Here is a 21,363-nt window from a genome sequence, read left to right as displayed (position 1 = left end):
AGCCCTTCTTCTTTTGCAGGCAATAACATGCCTGCCCCAGGCTCTCATATCTTGTTAAGCCCACCTAAAGCTCATTTTACCATTACCACAATGTAGAAGGGCCTCCCCTTTAAATAATTAGTAGGGAGGGGCCGCCTGCAATCTGAATCCAGGCAGGAGACACAATAGAACAGTTGGGTTTGGGATAAGAGAGGGAGAGAAGCTCAGTCCAATACTGGGACCCAGAAAGGCCAAGGCAGTCCCCCTGGGGAAACAGAGAAAGTGAAGCGACAAGCTGTCCAGGGAACCCGGGGAAGCCAAGTAAGCAGGCTGGACCTCAGGATGGGAGACAAGGGAGCCAGAGTCTGTTTTTCTGTGTCTGCTAGGAAAACCAAGCAGCGGGAAGAATAAATAATGTTTTCCATTTTAGCCACAAATTATACTGCATTGTGCCCTGGGCTTCAGGCATGCCTGTAGACTTAGGTGCTGTGCCACATGACTGCCTCATGCCCCTTGCCAAGATTCTCCTCCTAGATTGAGATTCTGTCCCTAAAAGTCTTTATCTCTAGATAACTCTGGGGATCAGTCATGGGCAAGTCCATAGGGCTGAGGAGCAGGACCTGTAGGCCCAGCCTGAGAGGTTGTGTGTGCTTGGGCTATAGGGACCAAGACCATTCTGGAGGCTTACGTGATGGTGATAGAAGCTATGCGTGTATTGGGGGGCGGGGGGAGGTAGAGGGGAGCGTGTATTAAGCTCAGTGAAGGGAAGGATATACAGTCCAATAGTGGCCTCAAGATCAGGCCAGGAAGGCTGCCCGGAGGAGGAGCTGTTTTAGGAGAGAGAACTAAGAGAGAGAAGATAGTGAGGTTGGTGGAATCTATGTTTCTAGAGAAAGTGTTGTTTGTGAGAGGTCTTGAAGGCCCACCCAGCAGAGAGAGCATTAAGTAGCTGTGTCTGAGAGGAGAATGGGACCAGAATGACAGAACGAGATCACCCTGGATGATTGGATGGCTTTGGAACAGAACAAATGGCCCCTGGGCCTGTGCTGTAGAAAGCATTGCCCAAATTGAACTTGGGGTTTCCTTATCATTTTGACCCTCTTCTCTATAGCCCCACCTTAAAAAAGTCCAAAATACAAAAATCAGGATTAAAACCTAGGAGAATTTGTAAACATTATCCTGTCAAGAAAGTGGTGCCTAACTCTCACTTTTTAAATGTGGACTGCATATAGTGACTACCTTATAAAGAAAAAGTATAGAACGGGGAAAAAGAGTAACTTTGCAGTAGTGAAACCTCATAAACACACCACCTCCACCAAGCGATTAAGGTTAATATGTTCAGTGATAGGTCATATTATAGCCTGCATCTTTGATATAAAGGGATAAAATGCACTTTATCTCTGTGGTCTTCCTCCCAAACCTACAACCTCAGCATAATTGTGAGAAAAACTTAAGACAAACCCATATTGAGGAACATTCCACAATGCACTTGACCAGTACTCCTCAAAACTGTCAAGGAAAGTCTGAGAAACTATCACAGTCTGGAGGAGACATGATGACTAAATATAATGTTTTGGACAGGATCCTGGAACAGAAAAAGGCCAATGGGTAAAAACTAACAAAATATAAGTAAAGTATGAGCTTAAATTAATAATTATAATATTGGTTCATTGGTTGTGAAAAAAATGTATCCATACAATGTAATAGGGAAATCTGGGTGTGGAGTGTGTGTGTGTGTGTGTGCATGTATACAGAAAAGCTTCTAAGATAGTACAGAGAATACATATTCTGAATATAAATACTTTCAAAAGGGAAATTCCATAGTTATATGTGAATATCACTGTGCTACTTGCTATGGGAGACTTGGAAGTAGGAGCCATAGTCCAGAGACAGAAACAAGACAGCAGAGACAAAGAAACAAACACAGGTGACAGCTAGGCTCATGTCTTAACAATGGTGACATTAGCTAAGTGCTTGCTAATCACCTGCTTTTGCTGTGATCATGAAGCTGATTAGACCTTACTTTTGTCTGACGCCTTACAGTTTACAAAGCTCTCTCACAGGCATTCACTCATGTGATCTGCACAATACCTCTGCCACTTAGGTGGGACAAGAGTTATCATCTCTGTTTTAAAAGGAGAAGGAGGCGCTAAGAGTTCTCACCAACCTCTGTGGGCAGGTGCACAGGCGCTAAGAGCTCTCACCAACCTCTGTGGGCAGGTGCACTGGCGTGGCCCTCTCCATGGGTTAGCTAATTCATATAAAATGTATGGTAATTTGGTGTTACAGATACTACCATTTTACATGTTTATAGGTAAGAAATATAATTACAGATGATGAAACTGAGGTTCTGGGAATTTTCCAAGGCCATTTGACTAGTTAGTATTAGAGCCAAGAGTTAAACTCGGATGTTCTGGTCTCAAGGCTGTTTCTCATTTTATTATCTAGGCTGGTTATGTGATTGTCATGCAGAGTGTAATCAAATGAACTGCGTTCTGCCACGAATCTTCACATCTTTAATGTGCCAGTGAGTGGAGAGTCTTAATTAGCTTCCATTATCAGAGCCGGTTATTATACACAAAGTCTGCTTTACTCACTGTCCTCTTTACCAGTAACTGGGGGAGCTTGGAGGGCAGTTAGTAATGTTTGTGTTTCGCTCAGCCTCTTGTGTTTGGATAGTGTCTCAATGTGTGAAGTAGAAGCTATAACTTCCAGGAAAAAAGAGGCTCATCAATGTTAACATGAGAGGAGGTGATTTCTCAATAAACACTAGAACATCTGTGTCAAAATGAATATTTTTCTTTAAGATAGTTGCTCTGAGAGGGCAACCAAGTCAATTGCTCTTTAGATACATCTCTTTCTTATGCCAAATAGTAATGCCACCTTCCTTGCCCGGGTTAGTGCTGAAATCCTTTTCCTTGTTTCTGCCGTGGTCTCTGAGCTCCTTCTGGGCAGGGCTGAGCCTTCTCCTCACTGTGTCCTCAGTATCCAGCACAGAGCCTGGCCCTCCAAGGTGCTCAGACCATGCTGTCCAAAACTCATTCTCCAGGACAGAGTTTTCACTGCAGGGTAGAGGCTGTTCCAAAGACTTCTCACCCCCTTGGTCCCTGGCCTGAAGAAGGTGGACATCCTCTTGGCATGAAACCTTAACCAAAGCCATCGCAGATGCCTGACTCCTCCACGGGTTTATTAGTCATCCTCTACAGTTGTTCTTATTTATTGGAACCCATTTCATCATGGGCCATATTTCCCGATCCTCTGCTCATACTTCCCTTTCCCCCATTTCTTCCAGGACTGTCCAACTCTTCCCTGAGGGCCATTTTCAAACCAGTCTTACCCTGGTGTTTCTCATCCCTTCCTCTCATCTTAGGGACCAAATACGGGTTTTTCTGCCTCTCCCTCCTCTGTTCCTCATTCACAAAGCCCCCTTATGGAGCAACTGATAACATGGAGCCTATGAACTGGAGTTCTCTCCTTACTACTCACCACTGATATTTCAGAACACATCTGGTTTGCTGGGTTTTAAGGCAGAATGTCTTATCTCTAGGCCAGAGAGCAGAAAAAAGAGTCAAAAAATCATCAAAACCTTCATTGTAATGAGGGAGACCCCAGGGAGAGCCCGGTCATGCACCCCCTTATTTTCTTTGCAGAATCCCTAACCCTAACCCATCCTTAGTTTCCCTTGTCAAAATCTTAAAGGAAAATATCACGGGTGTGATTAAAACAAAGTATTATACTGAAGCAAACAGAAAGAAGTGCTACTCCCTTTTGATGTTTGGCCTAATTTAGAAGCATATGAATGAGTATTGTTCCAGTCTGAACGGAAACAGATTTATATGCTCTCATTCATTCAGATTGGTCACAACCTGTAGTTCCCTTGTTCTCAATTGTGTGATGGAAAGTCTGTTGGGCTAGGAGTTTAGAGACCTGATTTTATCACCAGGTCTAAGAAAAACTGAGTATCCCTTGTTTCCATCATCTGTAAATGAAAGTGCTAATTATTAAATGACTTCAGCCTTAACACTCATTTCTACCCCCATTCATTAAGCCAGCTCAACCCTGTGCTCAGCTCCAGACATGCAGTAAGAAAGACACATCATTTCTTTCCTCGAGTGCCCCAAAGGCTCATGTCCAAGATAATTCCCTCTCCCACACTGGCAAACGCTCCCTGAAGCTTTTGGTATGTGTGTGCCACTTCTGTCTTCTTAGACTGCAAGCCCCCCGGGGCAGTGGCATATCCATGTTCTTCTGTCTCCCACCATTCCTGGCACCAAGTTCTGCACATAGTAGACACACAAGGGTTTTTAGAAAGATATCTCCTAGGCCAAGAAGGCTCTTCACCTACAGTACAAGCTTTCAAAGGCTAGATGGCACTGTTGCTAGAGCCAAATCAGGTGTATTCTGAAATAGTGGCGAGGAGGAAAGAGAGACTAGAGGAGGGGGCCCTGTAACATTCACTGGCTGAGCTTGATTTAGATGCATTGCAGGAATGCAGGGCTCTGACCTTACCAGTGTAACATGCTTTGCCATTTTCATGGCATCTTTATGAACATGGCTTCAAAGAGTCTTCACAACAACCCTGTATCAATTTTAACTCTGTACGAGAGAGAGCTGCAGCTCAGAGAAAACAAGTGCTTGGACTAAACTTTCATGACAATTAATTGACAGAGATTTTTATCTTCATACATACCTTGTTGGCCTCACCAGACCACCTGAGGGTCTTTAGAGTATGCTGAAAGACTGGTCAGCTGTACACGTGTCCCAGAGAGCAGCCCCTGGGTGTACTGGACCCAATCGGAGGGGGAAAGGTAGAGTTCTCAGCCAGACTGATTGCTTAGCCTCTACCTAGAAATGTCTGCATTTGGGATAAGCAGAGAACACAGTCATTTTTGGAGTAAACAAATGATAACACATGCAGGTTCTTTGAAAAGCAAAAACTGTGGGTAATTTGTACACTGAATGGGATCTAGGGTTGATGTTTTATTTAAAGAATGATCTATTTTAAGATGTTGCCCTGTGGTTGGGTTGTATATGCCATTTGTCCATTGCTTTAACATGTTCACATGTTTCTCATTAAAACAAAACAAACAAAATCATCCTGTGTGGTAGGCAAGACGGGTGTTGTGGCTGTGCCCATTTTACAATGCAGAAATAGGGGGTAAGAAAAGTTAGGAAACATTTCAGGATCACACAGCTGAGAAGTGGTTGAACATTTTAAAACTTCAGCCAAGAATTAGGCTGAACTCAAATCATGTCCTCTTTTCACCATAGTTTTTCTAGGCTATCTAGAAATCACAAAAATTAGGAGAGCTATTGTTAATATGGGAGGTAAGACATCAGAAACTAGAAAAATATCTATATTAGAATGATGATTAATGATGTGCAAATGCATGCAAAATTAAAGGAAAATTATTATCTGTTATTTGTGCCATCTGATTGTCCCTCCTCTCCTGTTTCTCCCCAGGATGATGATGAAGATAAGCTGACCTGGAAAGATCGCTTCCCAGGTTACCTGATAAATGTTGTCTCCATCTTGTTCATGGTAATTTCCTTGAGGGAACACCTGCCTATGACTTATGCTTGTTAGATCCTGTTAAGTGAATGCTGTGGGTGTGTTGTTCTGTAATGCTCTGGGAATCATGAGGGGCTAATAAAGATGAAGCCACAGTCCCTGTATAGAAGGACAGGCTCTTATCTGACAGCAAGGCCATTGTTGGTATCAGCCACTTGAAGAAGGGAAGGTGATTTTCTCACACAGAAAACCAGACCTGGAAGGGGTCAGTGACCTTCTGTGACTCTTGAAGGAGTTTCAGTCTTCTCAGAAAGAAGAGGGTAGAAAGGGGTTCTACCTTCCCAGCCTTGACCACAGATGTTTGAAGTTGGAACTTCCAGGGAGTAGGTCATGAGATGGTACCTTCACATTGGGATATAGACCAAGACCTCAAAAGAAGTAATCAGGTAAGATGGCTACAGAATTGTGGCAGCCTGTTTAAGCTGTGGGCGAACTCTCTCTGATGGTTTATGGAATAGAACAGAGTCTAGGAGCCACAGGAGACAGCCAGCCTAGGCTTTCTAAGCTGATTTTTCCATTTCCCTGCAGTTGCTATGTTTATTTCTCTGTTTTCTCCCTGAGAGTTTGAGAGAGCCTTTTTGAGAGACCCAGGTGGTCTCAGCTGTGTCAGGGAAGGTAGGGAAGGGGTCCATGATTCACATTCGAGTCAAAGTGGTAGCAGGTTGGTCTTGGCAGCCAGGATAAGTGAGCCAACAGTAACTGAAGCAATAAGATCTTAGGAGATTTGTAATATCCCATCTTTTTTTTTAAAATATATATATTTTATTGATTATTTTACAGAGAAGAAGGGAGAGGGAAGGGAGAGGGATAGAGAGTTAGAAACATCGATGAGAGAGAAACATCGACCAGCTGCCTCCTGCACACTCCCCACTGGGGATGTGCCCGCAACCAAGGTACATGCCCTTGACCGGAATCGAACCTGGGACCCTTCAGTCCACAGGCTGACGCTCTATCCACTGAGCCAAACAGGTTAGGGCAGTAATATCCCATCTTGCTGAAAAGAATAAAAAGTAAAACTCAGAGGGCTGAGCACAAGCCACTAAAACATCTGCCCCCTCTTTATAGGTAGAATCCTTCTAGTATTCAAGACTAGAGCTTCCATTTTACAGAGGAGAGGTGTATCCTGACAGCATTTCTAAGCAGGATTATACATTCGTTCTGGGGAGGGAGAGAGTGTTTGAGAGATTGCTTATCCTAAAAATAAGTGGGGCTATAATGATTTTCTGGACCTATTGACCACAGGTAACTGATCCTGGCCCAAGGTTATTATTGTCATTATTATTGCATCCTGACCACTGAGGACAGGAACCATGTCCTAGTCTCAGAAATTTAAAAAGTGAAGGAAGGATCTAATTCAACCACTTGTTTCGCAGATGAACTGCAGAGGTGATGTGTGTCTTGCCAGAACTTAGAAGCCTACATTTGTTATCTTCCCATTGTTTAACAAGAGCAAGGCATGTAGAATTTATTCAACAACATGTGGTGAATTGCAATGTGTTAAGCTGGAATGATAGAAAGTTTAATTTAGCACTTCAAAGCCTCCCACAATATGCATCTTGTTGTCAGAGATTATTCATTCATTCAAGAAATACTTAATGGGTGCCAACTATGTGCTTGACGCTATTCTTAGGCAGTGGGGATAGAGCAGAAAATAAAACAAAATAATCCCTCCCTCAAAGAGTTTATAGATAACAAATATATACATAAATAAGAAAATAGATAAGTAAAATACTTCTACCCCCCAGTAGTGATAGGTTAAGATATTTGTAACATCCCATTGTGCTGAAACTAACCCCCCCAAAATATTGGATAAATATACTTTTCAATCTTTTTAAAAAAATATTTTTTAATTTATTTCAGAGAGGAAGGGAGAGAGATAAAAACATTGATGATGAGAAAAAACCATTGATTGGCTGTCTCCTGCATGCCCCCTCACTGGGGATCAAGCCCTCAACCCCAGTGCCCTGGGTGGGAATCAAACTGTGACCTCCTGGCTTATAGGTCGACACTCAGTCACTAAGCCACAGCAGCCAGGCCTGCTTTTCAATCTTCTTAAAGCCTTAAAGGTCTGACAGGATAGTGAGGCTAAACGCTAAGGGAAAATGGGAGATGCTTTTTACTAGTACCTTGAGGATATTTTCCCATTTGGCCAACAGCTTTAGTTTTGGTGGTTTTATGGGGCAAGGAGGTTTGAGAGCGGGGGGGAATGGCTGGCTCAAAATTGAAATTATAACAGGAGGTACTCACCAAATTAAATTAGAACTTCAAAGGGCTACATTCTCAGAGTAAAGATGATAGAACTAAACGTACCTCATTCCCCACTTATGGAACTGCAGAGAAAATTGTGTTCTAAGGAGAACAGGGAGAACAAGGAAAACAAACCCTTGTCCCTGAGATGTGGCCATGGGCAATCCCCATTGTGGATTCACAGCTTGGTTCATCATACGTGAGGACCAGGGCATTACCCTAGAACACTGTGTGGAGCATGGGGTCAAGGGGTCAGGGGGTGTTTATAAAAGAGTACTTTGTTATGAAATTTGGGCAACAAACTGGAGTATCAAATATCGTTCCCTCCTCTGTCCCCTGTGACTGAACCTTGCCAAAAGATTTCAGGACCAGGGCCATGAGGACGTTTTTAGGGATGCCAGTCTGCCAAATCAGCTGGGGATGTTTTTCATAGGATGACAAGAGCCAAGAAAATGTCACATGCTGTGTCCATCTTCCCACCGTGATAGAGGCAGCATGGATGAAGATAAATTTTCTCTTTCTTTTCTCACCCAGTATGTTGAGTTAAGTTTCTTTTCTTTTTGAATTAACCCTCTTCTGAATTTCAATTTACAGGACAGGGGATTATCAGAGGCAATGTCCTTCCTTCCTCTAGAACTAGGAGCGTGAGCGCTCCTGCCATGCCCAAGACAATCATTTACTTATACTCATACATTGGGAACCAGCCATCAGAAACTTTCCTCCATTGCCTGGATTATTGCAATGGCCTCCTAACTGATCTCGCTGCCTTTATTCTGTCCCTCTACTGATCTTTGTAAAATCTGGATCTGATAATGTCACTCCTCTGCTAAAAACTCTCTAAAGTCTTCATATTTCATGAGCTGTAGATTCTTATACTAAAGGGCTGGCCCTCCTCCTCTCCACCATTCATCTTCCACTCCAACTCTCTCTTTACTCAATTGGGTCCTTGCTGAAATGTCACCTTCTCACCCAGGCCCTTCCTGACCACCCTATTTTAAGTTGCAATCTTTCCCTATAGCCCTGTTCTGCTTTATTTGTTTCCATAGTATTTATCACAACAGATATACTATATATTTTACCTCTTTATTAGGTTACTAGAGGCCTGGTGCATGAAATTCATGCATGGGTAGGGTCCCTAGGCCTGGCAGGCGATCAGGGCCAATCGGGGCCTTCCAGCTGCCGGCCAGGGCCTCCCTTCCCCAGTTGTTACCTGCTGGCTGTGGCCTCCCTTTGTTCTGTGCTGCCCCCTGATGGTCAGCGCACATCATAGCGAGTAATTGGTCTCCCATTGAACTCCCGTGGGGACAATTTGCATATTAGACTTTTATATATATAGATAGCCTATTTTTCCCCATTAGAAGATCAATGCCCAAGAAATTTTTATCTTTGTTCATCATTATATCCTGGACACCTAAAAATGGTAACTGACCCATAGTAGGTACTCAAAACATCTTTTATGAATGACTGAATGAGAAAATAAGTGAATTAAGAAGATTCCAGAGATAACTTATTATGTCAGTGAGAAAGTCATTAATGTGTATATTTTTAAAAATTGAGTAACTATTACATGCTATGCCCTAGACTGGCACTCTCCTACTAGTTGCTTCTCCCAGAGGTTGCTTCTGCCTGTGATTTTCTATTTGCTCCTCCTTATTCTTTCTTTTAAGCCTTTCCCATAGAAAATGGTCTCAAAGCTGCTTCTGTGAAGTTTCCTCTAACTAATCCCCCTGTTCTCTGCTCAGAGCATACCAGAAAGTCAGGAACTAAGGCCTGTGACTCTGTCCAGCTGCTACTAGGCTCAACAGTTGTTATGTGTGCAATGGTTTTCTCAACTTCACTTCAGAATGAAGTCCTAGAGCGTCGGGACCTATTCCCCTTTCTGTCTCTCTTAGAATGTCAAATAGGGCTATAGACTCTATAGCCTGGCTTCCATTGCAATTTGCTCTGCCCAGAAGTATATTATGGGATTAAAACACCAAAAGCAACAGGGACCATGATAATGTGACCATGTGCACAGGATCAGCAAATCTTTACCAAACAGGAAGGCACAGAATGCAGCACAAGACCAATCCCTGCTTTTGGCTTAGTTGGGGAGACTGCTCACAAACATGAAATATTCCCAGCACAGTGGTTTGCATAATAAGTGGTTGGAAAATATTTACTGAATTTAATCAAAAAAATCAATAATGCAGCCAAAGTGGTGGAAATAGTACTGGATTTAGTGCCAGAGTGCATGGATTCTAATGTCAGAATGGGACATTAGTGCTATTATAAGGATTAGTGCTAGTGAAGATATGCATTGAATAATGACATAGAGTGGATACAAATGGATCAGCTGTTGATGATGAAATCATCATTAGTGTATCAGCTCTACCATGTACTCTCCAGACCTTGGATCAATCACACTGCTGTTTCTTGGACCCTTATATGTGAGATAAAAAGCTAAACATGAATGAGCCCTAAATGCTAACATTTTTTTCATTCCTATCATGATCCAGGACAGTAGGGTAGTAGTCCTTGCCTTTTGACCTTGAGAAAATCACTTTCCACGTCTGTTTCCTGGTCTACTTAATGGTCATAGGCCTGGGCTGGTGCTCTCCAAGGTCTTCCAGTTTGAAAACTGAATCTTGAAACACTTGTGGGAAACACTGAAGGAAAGGTTCAAAACCTGACTTCTATAATGGGATGGAAAAATCAAGATCAGAGAAGTTAAGATGGCAAAGAACAGCATCAGAGGGCTGGGAGGGACATGTTAGAGGTGGGGCTGGGGGAGTAGGGAAGGTGGGAAGAGGGGATTTCTCAATTAAGGAGAGCAGTGCCTCTAGAACTTAAATAGGAATCTTGTTAAAATGCAGACAGAGTTAGGTCTGGAGTTGTGCTTGAGATCCTTCATGTTTATCAACTTCCCAGCTGATGGAGCAGGTCCCAGGGATCACACTCTGCGTAGCCAGGAGGAGTGTTCTTCCTTCCCCAGTTTAGCAGCTGGGACTCTTAGAGAAGGAGCATCGAAGTTGATTTCCTGCCCAGTTGTTTCTCCATGCACCACCCTCAAGACTGCCAAGAAAAGGATGTTTTTTGCCATTGTTTTCCCCCCAAATCCAACCCCAAATACTCTCTCTCTCTCTCTCTCTCTCTCTCTCTCTCTCTCTCTCCCTCTCCTTCCCTCCCTTCCTCCCTCCCTCCCTCCCTCCCTCCCTCCCTCCCTCCCTCCCTCCTTCCCTCCCTCTCTCTCTCTCTTTCTTTCTCTCCGATGCCCTGGCTGCTCCTGCCTCATTATTACTTCCACCATGGACCTACACTGCAAAAGTGATTTTGGGGAAATAGAATCTCACACCATGTTTTCCAGGCCCTTACTGTCTGGCAGTGATAATCCCAGAGGAACGGGAAGTGAAAATGTCTACATTGTTGGAGAGCAGTGATGTCACATCCAGGTTTCCCCTCTTACATGGTAGTCATTCCTCCCTAGACCTGGAGGCTGGGGTTGCTGCTACTCCTACCGCCAGCCTACCTCCGAAGAGGGGGTCTCCCACAGAGTGACTTTCCCATCTAACCTCTCCTCCACTCATACACACACACACACACACACACACACACACACACACACACACACACACATCCTCCCTTTACTCAGAGAACACTGCATCCTCTCCGCTTAGGGAAGGCTCTTTTTCACACTATGGCCCATAGAGCAAGCACTGATATTTGTAAAGCACATGGGAATAAACAGCTGAGGCTGCCACCAGCGCACTCCAGGCTTTAGCACTCCCAGGTACCCCCCAGAAATCTGAAGACATCCATAACTCAGACACATCTACTAGTAAAACCCATTCCTCATTTGTTGCACACCAGAGTGTCATTCACACAGCTTGCAAAGCACTGCCCAAGCTTGAGCCCTGCCCCCTCCTTTTGTAGGGAGAGAATGTACAATCCAGGACAGATTATTCTTCTCAGAGGGAACCTGCTCTTTTCTCTTCCATGTTTTCTATTTAGCCCTCCATAACCAGTGCTCTCTACTAAAAGGAATCACATTATGTGTATTGTACACACCATTGTTAATTCTTTGTGTGTATTATGGGCCATTTGGAAACTGATAAAAATGGAAGACACTCTCTCCTGAAAAATGCATCTGTACTTAGAATTTGCATGAGAATTTAGGGAGTTTGCAGTTCCCTGTTTCCCACTAATGGACTCCAGATTAAAAATTCCTGGTTTAGCCAATAATACTGTTGGCTGAGCAAATGGTTAAGTGCTCAATAATTGTCTGTGCATGTGTGACGTTCCCTGTTTTTCCTCTACAGATTGCCCTGACCTTCTCCATTGTCTTTGCGGTCATTGTGTATCGTATCACAACTGCAGCTGCTCTGTCTCTCAACAAGGACACACGCTCCAATGTCCGGGTGACAGTGACAGCGACGGCGGTCATCATCAACCTCGTGGTCATCCTCATCCTGGATGAGATCTACGGTGCAGTGGCCAAGTGGCTCACCGAAATCGGTACTGTGCCACCGCTCGCATGTTTGCCCCAGCCCCCCTGAAACGTGGTCATTCAGTGTGTGCAACATTGTTGGTGGTAACGACCCAGCGTGAGAAAAGGAACAAGAACAAGATGCTCTGTATAGAGCATTTTAATTGGAGAAATGAGGAAATACAGTGGTCGTGTCCTGGTAGGGCCTACCAAGGGCACCCCTCAGGCAGAAACCCTCCCTGCAGCAATTTAAAAAAAAATATTGTTATTGATTTCAGAGAGGAAAGGAGAGGGAGAAAGAGATAAAAACATCAATGATGAGAGAGAATCATTGATCGGCTGCCACCTGCATGTCCCTCACTGGCAATCGAGCCCACAACCCGGGCATGTGCCCTTGACTGGCATCTAAGCAGGGACCCTTCAGTCTGCAGGCCAATGCTCTATCCACTGAACCAAACTGGCTAGGGTCCTGCAGCAATTTTGATCAATCCTTCTCCTGCCCAGGTTGACTCCCTCACCATCCCCTAAGAATAAGCCATCGGTTTATTCTTCTTAGCCTAACTTAGAAGCAAGATGGGTCCAACACTTCCTGTTAAAAATATCAGAGTTTTAGCTTTCCTCCTTTTCCCAGCAGCATTTATAAATTTGAGAAAGCCTCTTGATACTTGAGCCCAAGAGGGTCTTATCTCTCCCCATATTGTCAGAGGCCCCAGAAAATCCACACATTCCCTGTACGCTGAGCAGACTTCAAAGAGTCATATCAGACTTCCCAAGCTTCGAGCCAGTGAGAAAAATGCAGTGGCCTCAATATTCAGACGTGTCATTTGAGCTGCAACCTGCTGTTGCTGCACACCACTCTTTGGCATTTGTGCTTATGAGATGGGGGAGGGCTGAGAGCCCAGACCCTTTCCTTATTGGATTTATTCTGGGTGGCCTTGATGCACCCCCTTAGCTTTGTTGAATCCAGGGACTAGGAGTCTTGCCCCTTATTAACCGCTGGGCAGTTGAATTAATAATATATATCTTTAATTCACTGACCAGTTAGAAGCTAGACACTCAATAGGATAACCCCCTCTTAAGAGAGCCTCCCCTGGAGGGCCAGAGGATTCCGGAAAGGCCTCCCTGATTCCAGTTACTCATTCCGAGCCTCTCCCCAGCTGGACCCCTATTTACTGGGCATTTACCTCTGGTTTCTATGTGGACATAGGCATTTACCATCTAGAGTGGCAGTCCTGCTCTCTTCGGGCTTGTACATAATTGCAAGTGTTATCTATATGCCTTCATAAACTTCTTGAGACAAGTAGGCAGAGCATTTACTTCCGTGTATTTAGTGGTATTCAGGGTCCTATGGAAGCACTTAGGAGGACCACCCAATACTCCTGAGGGCTTGAGGATGCTTCGGAGGTAAAGGCATCAGTTGGAGATCTCAGAGATAAGTGGTGGTCAGACAGGCTCATGAGGGAGGGGCAGCGGGGAGTGGGCAGGAGGAGACACAGTTCCTGGCAGAGGAAACAGAATGAGAAATCCGGCACAGAAGAGGGAACTCAGATCCCTCGGGGTCAAGAAAGGCACACAGAGAAGGGCATGTACCTGGGCTTACATGAAGAATAGGGTGGGGTGGCAGAATTTTGATGGGCCTAAATGCCAGGGAGCCGAAGGAGCAGAATTTGCCATATGGAAGAAAGAAGAAAGGAAGCATTTCTAGGATATCAGATGAGTCCAGAATGGTGGTTGCTCTCAGGTCCTTGGCATGCCCAAGGACACAGGATAGTAGGAACTGGGCCCAGAAAGTTGATGATAACCTTTTTTCAGGGGGCCGGAAAATCTCAAATGCCAAGCTAAGGACCCTGCTTGTTTTCATAGACAATGGAAATATGTTTGTAAGTGTTCACGGGGCATCTAATGAAAAGTACCCATTGTCCTGGCCTGAGTGCTAAACCAGTTAAGAAATAAAGCACAGGCAGGTATAGACATAGCCAGGGTATTGCCTTTACAGCTGAAAAAGGCTACACCGGAGGAAGCATCTTAGCAGGAGAATCAAACAGGCTTCCTAATACTGGATTCCAGACAGATTTACCTTTCCGGTGGTGGTAACAGTGGACAGGGCAGCCCAGCAAGTCTTAGGACCTGGGTGTTGGTAGTGGTGGTGGGGTGTGTGTGTGTGTGTGGGGGGGGGGGGACAGAAGAACACTTGCTGCCTACAGGCCCTTTGCTCCCCAAGGGAAGGGCAGAAGAGTGGATAGGCAAGGAGTGCTAGTGTCACCTTCCGGACTGACCACTGAGATGAGCTATTTCTCCTGTCAGCCAAGATAAGAAATGAGTGAGATGGGGAAGATAAGTAGAGCATTGCAACTGATCCCACTCCCTCCACATGGAAGAAACACCAGCAGTGGAGAGAAATGTCGCCTCAATAACTCCTGACTCAATAGCTCCCAACACGTCTGAGGATGTTTTGAAGGGTGTGATATGATGGGAGCTGTATGTTTGCAGAATTACGTGGTCAGGGATATAGGGTGTGAGAGGAGAGAAAGGCTAGAAGGTCTGGTATAAAGGAGATTACTTAGTGTGGAGGCAGGAAGTGGGGAAGAGAGGAACAGAAAATGAGTAATGTAGAAATGTCTTCCTGCTTCTATTTGCATTACTTTATTTCACTTTTCTTGCACAGCTCCAGAGAGCGGTAAAGAAAGAACATAAACAGAGGGGTGGACAATGAAAAACATTAGCACATATTTAGTGAGCGTACAGGCTGGGCAAATTCTCTTTGCATTGGGGCACAGAGTAGTTTCCATAGTGTGAAGCTCCATCCATTGCTTTTAATAGCACTCTCCCAACCCAAAAGTTTAGGCCCCTCCAGGCTGCTAACCCAACCTCTATAAGAAAGTGTGTGCACTGGAAAGGAGATGAAATTTTAGCAAGCGTATTTTGTTCTTTGTGATAGTAATACTCATAAATTGTTTTTAAACTAAAAAAATATATTCTGTATTCCCTTCCATCTTCACAAAAACAATGTGTGGTCAGCAAGGCAAGTATTAAATCCTCGTTATTTGGAGGTTCAAACTCAGATTCTACCTCTAAAATGCAAATGTATTTTCTGCCGCTTTTATTTTTATTTTATTTTAATTTCTTATTGATTAAGGTATTACATATGTGTCCTTATCCCCCCATTACCCCCCCTCCCCCCCACTCATGCCCTCATCCCCCCTGTTGTCTTTGTCCATTGGTTAGGCTTATATGCATGCATACAAGTCCTTTGGTTAATCTCTCCCCGTTACCCCCATCCTCCCCTACCTTCCCTCTGAGGTTTGACATCTGATAGATGCTTCTCTGTCTCTGGAGTGGTTTTTGTTCATCAGATTATGTTGTTCATTATATTCCATAAATGAGTGAGATCATGTGGTATTTATCTTTCTCTGACTGGCTTATTTCACTTAGCATAATGCCCTCCAGTTCCATCCATGCTGTTGCAAATGGTAAGAACTCCTTTTTTACCACAGGATAATATTCCATTGTGTAGATATACCACAGTTTTTTAATCCACTTATCTGCTGATGGGCTGTTTTCAAATCTGAGCTACGGTGAATTGTGCTGCTATGAACATAGGGGTGCATATATCCTTTCTAATTGGTGTTTTGAGTTTCTTGTGATATATTCCCAGAAGTGGGATCACTGGGTCAAATGGGAGTTCAATTTTTAGTTTTTTGAGGAAACTCCATACTGTTCTCCACAGTGGCTGCACCAGTCTGCATTCCTACCAGCAGTGCATGAGGGTTCCTTTTTCTGTACATCCTCACCAGCACTTGTCATTTGTTGATTTGTTGATGATAGCTATTCTGACAGGTGTGAGATGGTACCTCACTGTTGTTTTGATTTACATCTCTCAGATGATTAGTGACTTTGAGCATGTTTTCATATGTCTCTTGGCCTTCCTTCCATCTTCTTTTGAAAAGTATCTATTTAGGTCCATTGCCCATTTTTTGATTGGGTTGTTTATCTTCCTTTGGTTAAGTTGTATGAGTTCCCTGTAAATGTTGGAGATTAAACCCTTATCGTTGATAACATTGGCAAATATGTTCTCCCATGCAGTGGGCTTTCTTGTTGTTTTGTTGATGGTTGCTTTTGCTGTGCAAAAGCTTTTTATTTTGATGTAGTCCCATTTGTTTATTTTCTCTTTAGTTTCCATTGCCCTAGGAACAGTACCAGTGAAGAAATTGCTTCGGCATATGTCTTAGATTTTGCTGCCTGTGGATTCCTCTAGTATTTTTATGGTTACCATCACACCAAAAAAATTAAGATACCTAGGAATAAACTTAACTGAGGAGGTAAAAGACCTGTACTCAGAAAACTACAGGACACTGAAAAAAAGAGATAGAGGAAGACATAAACAGATGGAAGAACATACCGTGTTCATGGATTGGTAGAATCAACATCATCAAAATGTCCATACTACCCAAAACAATCTATAGATTCAATGCACTCCTCATTAAAATACCAACAGCATATTTCACAGACCTAGAAAGAATGTTCCAAAAATTCATTTGGAATAAAAAAAGACCCCAAATAGATGCAGCAATCCTGAGAAAGAAGAACAAACTAGGTGGAATCTCAATACCAGATATCAAGCTGTATTACAAAGCCACTATTCTCAAAACAGCCTGGTATTGGCACAAGAACAGACATATAGATCAATGGAATAGAATAGAGAACCCAGAAATTGATCCAAACCACTCTGCTCAACTAATATTTGACAAAGGAGGCATAAACATACAATGGAGTCAAGACAGTCTCTTCAATAAATGGTGTTGGGAAAATTGGACAGATATATGCAAAAAAATGAAACTAGACCACTAACTTACATCATACACAAAAATAAACTCAAAATGGATAAAGGACTTAAACATAAGATAGGAAACCATAAAAATTTTAGAGTTTTGTGCTGTTTTTAATGTAAGCTTCTTACTGTCCGGATTGAAGTGGTGTGCTGGGTCTCCACTCAGGAACCCATGTAGGCATTATCCTGGGTCATTGCTCCTGTCTTTGTTAGACTGAATGTCTCCAGGGGCTCAGAGAGGTGCTGCTGTGCAGTGAAAGGACCACTGAATTAAGAGCCCAGTGAAAAGAACCTGCGAGTTCTAGACCTAGTTCCTTCTTCCCACTCCTGCTGTGTGGCATTGGGCATAGAGGGAACTTTTCTGGATAAAGTTTAATTGATCCATCATCATGTTCCTCCTTCCTGTCCACTGATCATCACCTTATCTGGTTTGTTGTCACAACCTAATTACTGTGCCTTTGTATTTAGTCTTTTTTCTATGGGCCTCTATCTTGGAAATCTCCACCCAGTCTCTAACAGTGGTTTTGGGGGCATCACTCCCATTCAGCCCCTGAAGAGAGCTTCCTTTTGTCCTTAGGTTAGATACAGGGTGTTCCCAAAAAGTGTATATACATTTTAACAGTTAATAGCTCAATTTTGAAAATGAAATGTATTTTAATAAACACTGCCCTTATAATTATTCAAAGTATGTATATATAATTTGGGGGGACACCCTATATAAACTAGCATTCCAGGTTCTCAACCACCTTCTTCCCACTGTCCTTCTCCACTCAATTCACAGGCAGCCCAGACCCCCTGCCTGTGTGCTCCCACCTCTGTGCCTTGCTCAGGCTTCTGTAACAGCTGTAACAACCCCTGGTGACCCTCTTTTTAAAGGACCTCTCAAGGCCTGCCTCCTACTGAAGCCTTTTCTGGACACTCAGCCCTCAGTGAGTTTACTCCTTCCCACATCTGAACTCTTGGGCTGCAGATCATTTATTCATTTGTTCATCCCTCAGACGTTAATTGATTGAGTGTCTACTCTGTGCCAGGCTCAATTCTGGAAGCACAGCTGTAAACAAGAAAGACATGGTCCCTGCTCTTCTTGTATTTACACTGTAGTCAGGGAAAGATGGACAGTAGACAAGAACATTTCATAGAGGGTGAGGAAGCAAAATGGAGAGGTGCGATAGCATTGGGGTTGTGCCCTTTGGATCAGGTGGTTGGGAAAGGCCTGTTGCAGTGAGAGCTGGTCAACAGGAGGGCACCAGCCACACAGAGAGGGCTCTAGGAAGAGTCCACAGCAAAGGCAAATGCAGAAGGGACACAATATCACAGACTTGGCTCATAAACCAGCAAGGTGGGAGTCAGCTTGGAATGTATTATCTACTCTGCTCACAGGAATTTATCATGCATTGCCTGTCATCAGTCCTGTATTTGCGTGTATTTCCCAGTGTTAGAATAGATGAGGCTGTGCTGGGGTAATAAATTCATCTCAAGATCTCAGTTACATAATGTGAAGTTGTTTAATTGTTCTTGCTCACACTACATGTCTGGTGTGACAGGCCATGGTCTGTGCTTCACACACTTGCTCAAGGACCCAGACGGATGGAGGCCACATGGAGACAATGTCAGGGGAATAGAGAGCTGGTGGGTCATACAGAGGCTGTGAAACACTGCAGTCTGGAAGTGTCATCCATCACTCAGCTCAGAGAGCACTGGCAAGAACCAGCCTAATTATGAAGACACTGCAAAGCACAGAGATGTGAGTGGATGTTCTGTGAACTTGAAAGGTCTCTGCCACTTGCTGCAACCAGGCGACAAAGTCCTGAAAAAGAGCTACTCTGTCTTATCTTGCTCTTTATTTCCTACACAGTGCCTGCCTCAGGATAGATCCTAGCATAAGTTTGTTGATGAAGTTATTGGTAAAGTCATGTCTCTTTTCATTCACAAAGTCTTTTCAAAGAATGCACATAAGATAGGTAGTCTGTAAACCTCAGTAGAGGCCACAGTGAGTGTTTATGTATTCATTATTTCAACTCTGCCTACTTACAAAAGGATTTGAGGAAATACTGAGGTGAATGAGGCAAATGCGAAGTTGTCACAATGGGACACTGACTGAAAGGTACAACAAAGACATCCAAAGACTCAAATTTTCTTTAATGACAAAGGATATACACACTAACAGAGATGGTTGTACACACCAGGGGATGACCAGCATACTTGCAGGCAAAGGTGTAGTTTCAGAGTCCCCAGGCCTTCCAAGGACATAAAGCTGTGGATAATGCCACCCATTGGGGTGAGGATTCTGCCAGGCGTAGGGGCTTCCTTTGCCATTCTCACGCTGGGTTTAATACCCATCTGGCTTCCTGCCCCAGATCTCCTGATTGATGAGGAGGCTGTGAATTCGTGCTTTGCTCACCAGGTGCAAACAGCTGGTGTAAACAACTCCAGAAAGTTCCCAAGTGTTTCCTGTGAGGCTGGCTGATGGACAAGTGCCTTTCTAGGAGCATCCCTCAGTAGGCCTAGAAGTCAGGCCTATCTGAGACTAATTCTTGCCACAAATAGTATGCCAAAGGACAGAATTTGTTAAATGCCTTTCAAAGGTTCTCAACCTGTGGGTCTCGACCATCGGAAAACACATATAGCATATCAGATATTTACAGTATAATTCATAACAGTCGCAAAATTACAGTTATGAAGTAGCAACGAAAGTAATTTTATGGTTGGGGGTCACCACAACATGAGGAACTGTATTAAAAGGTCGCAGCATTAGGAAGGTTGAGAACCACTGCGAGAGTGATCGACTCAGCAGTGGTAAATAAAGACAGTAGTTGTCTTCCTGGCTGCCATAATAACAATACTCATGGGGATAGGTGCAAGGCATGCTATGATTGGGAGACTACACAGCACTAGTGGCCCAGGGACTGAGCTGAAGCCTGTGGTGCTGGGACAGGATGCTATGGAAATAAATGAAGTTTTTGGGCCTGGTTGGCCAAGGCTCACTGTACAAAGTGTGTAGCCCAGTTCAGTAAGCATCAATAATTAAAGTTTATGCGAGTCCTAATGAATGGGTAGGACAAGGACTGTCTTCATTGCCAATGATCTGTTCATTCCTGAAAGGGTCACACGTGGTAGTTATAGGGAAAGGATCCAGATCCTAGGGTAGAAAACAAGCAAGAGCTGGGTAGGACCTCAGGACCACAGGCACCCAGGCCAACAGGACAGGGCCTCATGGGAGGTCAGGCAACAAGAGTCACAAAGCAGATCAGCTTAAGGCATGCTTCCATCCTGTCTCTTTGGGCTGCTACAACAAAATACCGCAGACAGGGTCCTTATAAACAACATAACTTCATTCCTCACAGCTCTGGAGGCTGGTAGTCTGAGGTCAGGGTGCCAGCAGAGTTGGGTGAGGGCCTTCTTGTAAGTCACAGACTTCTCATTGTGTCCTCACATAGAGGAATGGACTATGGGTCTTTCTGGAGCCTCTTTTACAAGGGCACTAATCTCATTCACGAGGGCTCAACCCTGATGAGTAAGTAACTACCAGAGGCCCCACATCCTAATAACATCACATTGGGCAATAGGTTTTCAAACTGAATTTTGGAGGGACAGAAGCATTCAGACCATAGCAGCTCCCTCCTGTCATACTGTGCCTTTGAAACAATGAGCTTCTGAGCCCACACATAGGGGAGCAGGATGTCTAACGCTCCTGAAAACTGTAGGGTCTTGTCATAACTGGCATAGGCATGGGTCAGGCTTGGACTGGGAATGGGGCCTATTCATGCTCTGGTATGAGGAATTGTGCTAGCTAGAGGGGCACAGTGCGGGGAGGTAGGGCTCACTCCAGGCTTCTAGGCTGAATAATCAACATGCCATCAGCTTGGTTTTATCAGCATCACCCTCTAACTCCAGCTCCTTTACCACTGCCTCCTTTTCCACTCCTTTTCACAACTATGTGCAATCATCCTTCACTCTTTATTGAACCTCTTCTAGTTACAGGGTTGGGTTGAGCTTATTGTAGGTTCTTGGAAACTGATCATTGTTTTAAACCAAAGTCTCCCGATCTTACAAAACTGGCTGTGTTTGTGTGGTGTTTAAATATTGATGATATCCTCCTCCTCAGTGTTGCTGCCCCAGATGCTACTTAAGTGGGACAGGGAAGTGAACAAAAGGACCAGGGGAGGGAGAAGCATTTCACTTTTATTGAGCACTACCATGCACCAGGCCCTGGTAGGCATCATATATACATTGTCCCACGTAATTTGTATAATAGCGCTGGAAATCGCTCAT

General features: G+C 44.0%; 1 protein-coding gene across 1 annotated transcript in view; it reads left to right on the top strand.

The window, feature by feature from the left end:
• The window catches only part of ANO2 (anoctamin 2), a 310,151-nt gene that overhangs the window by 226,532 nt on the left and 62,256 nt on the right, over positions 1-21,363 (top strand). Inside the window, exons 15-16 of the mRNA XM_059681978.1 lie at positions 5,444-5,521; positions 12,097-12,292. Coding sequence (XP_059537961.1) covers positions 5,444-5,521; positions 12,097-12,292 — 274 coding nt within the window. The remainder of the gene's footprint in view (positions 1-5,443; positions 5,522-12,096; positions 12,293-21,363) is intronic.

The sequence above is a fragment of the Myotis daubentonii genome, chromosome 2 (genome assembly GCF_963259705.1).
Source record: "Myotis daubentonii chromosome 2, mMyoDau2.1, whole genome shotgun sequence".
NCBI lineage: Eukaryota > Metazoa > Chordata > Mammalia > Chiroptera > Vespertilionidae > Myotis > Myotis daubentonii.
This window is presented reverse-complemented; position numbering and strand designations above follow the sequence as displayed.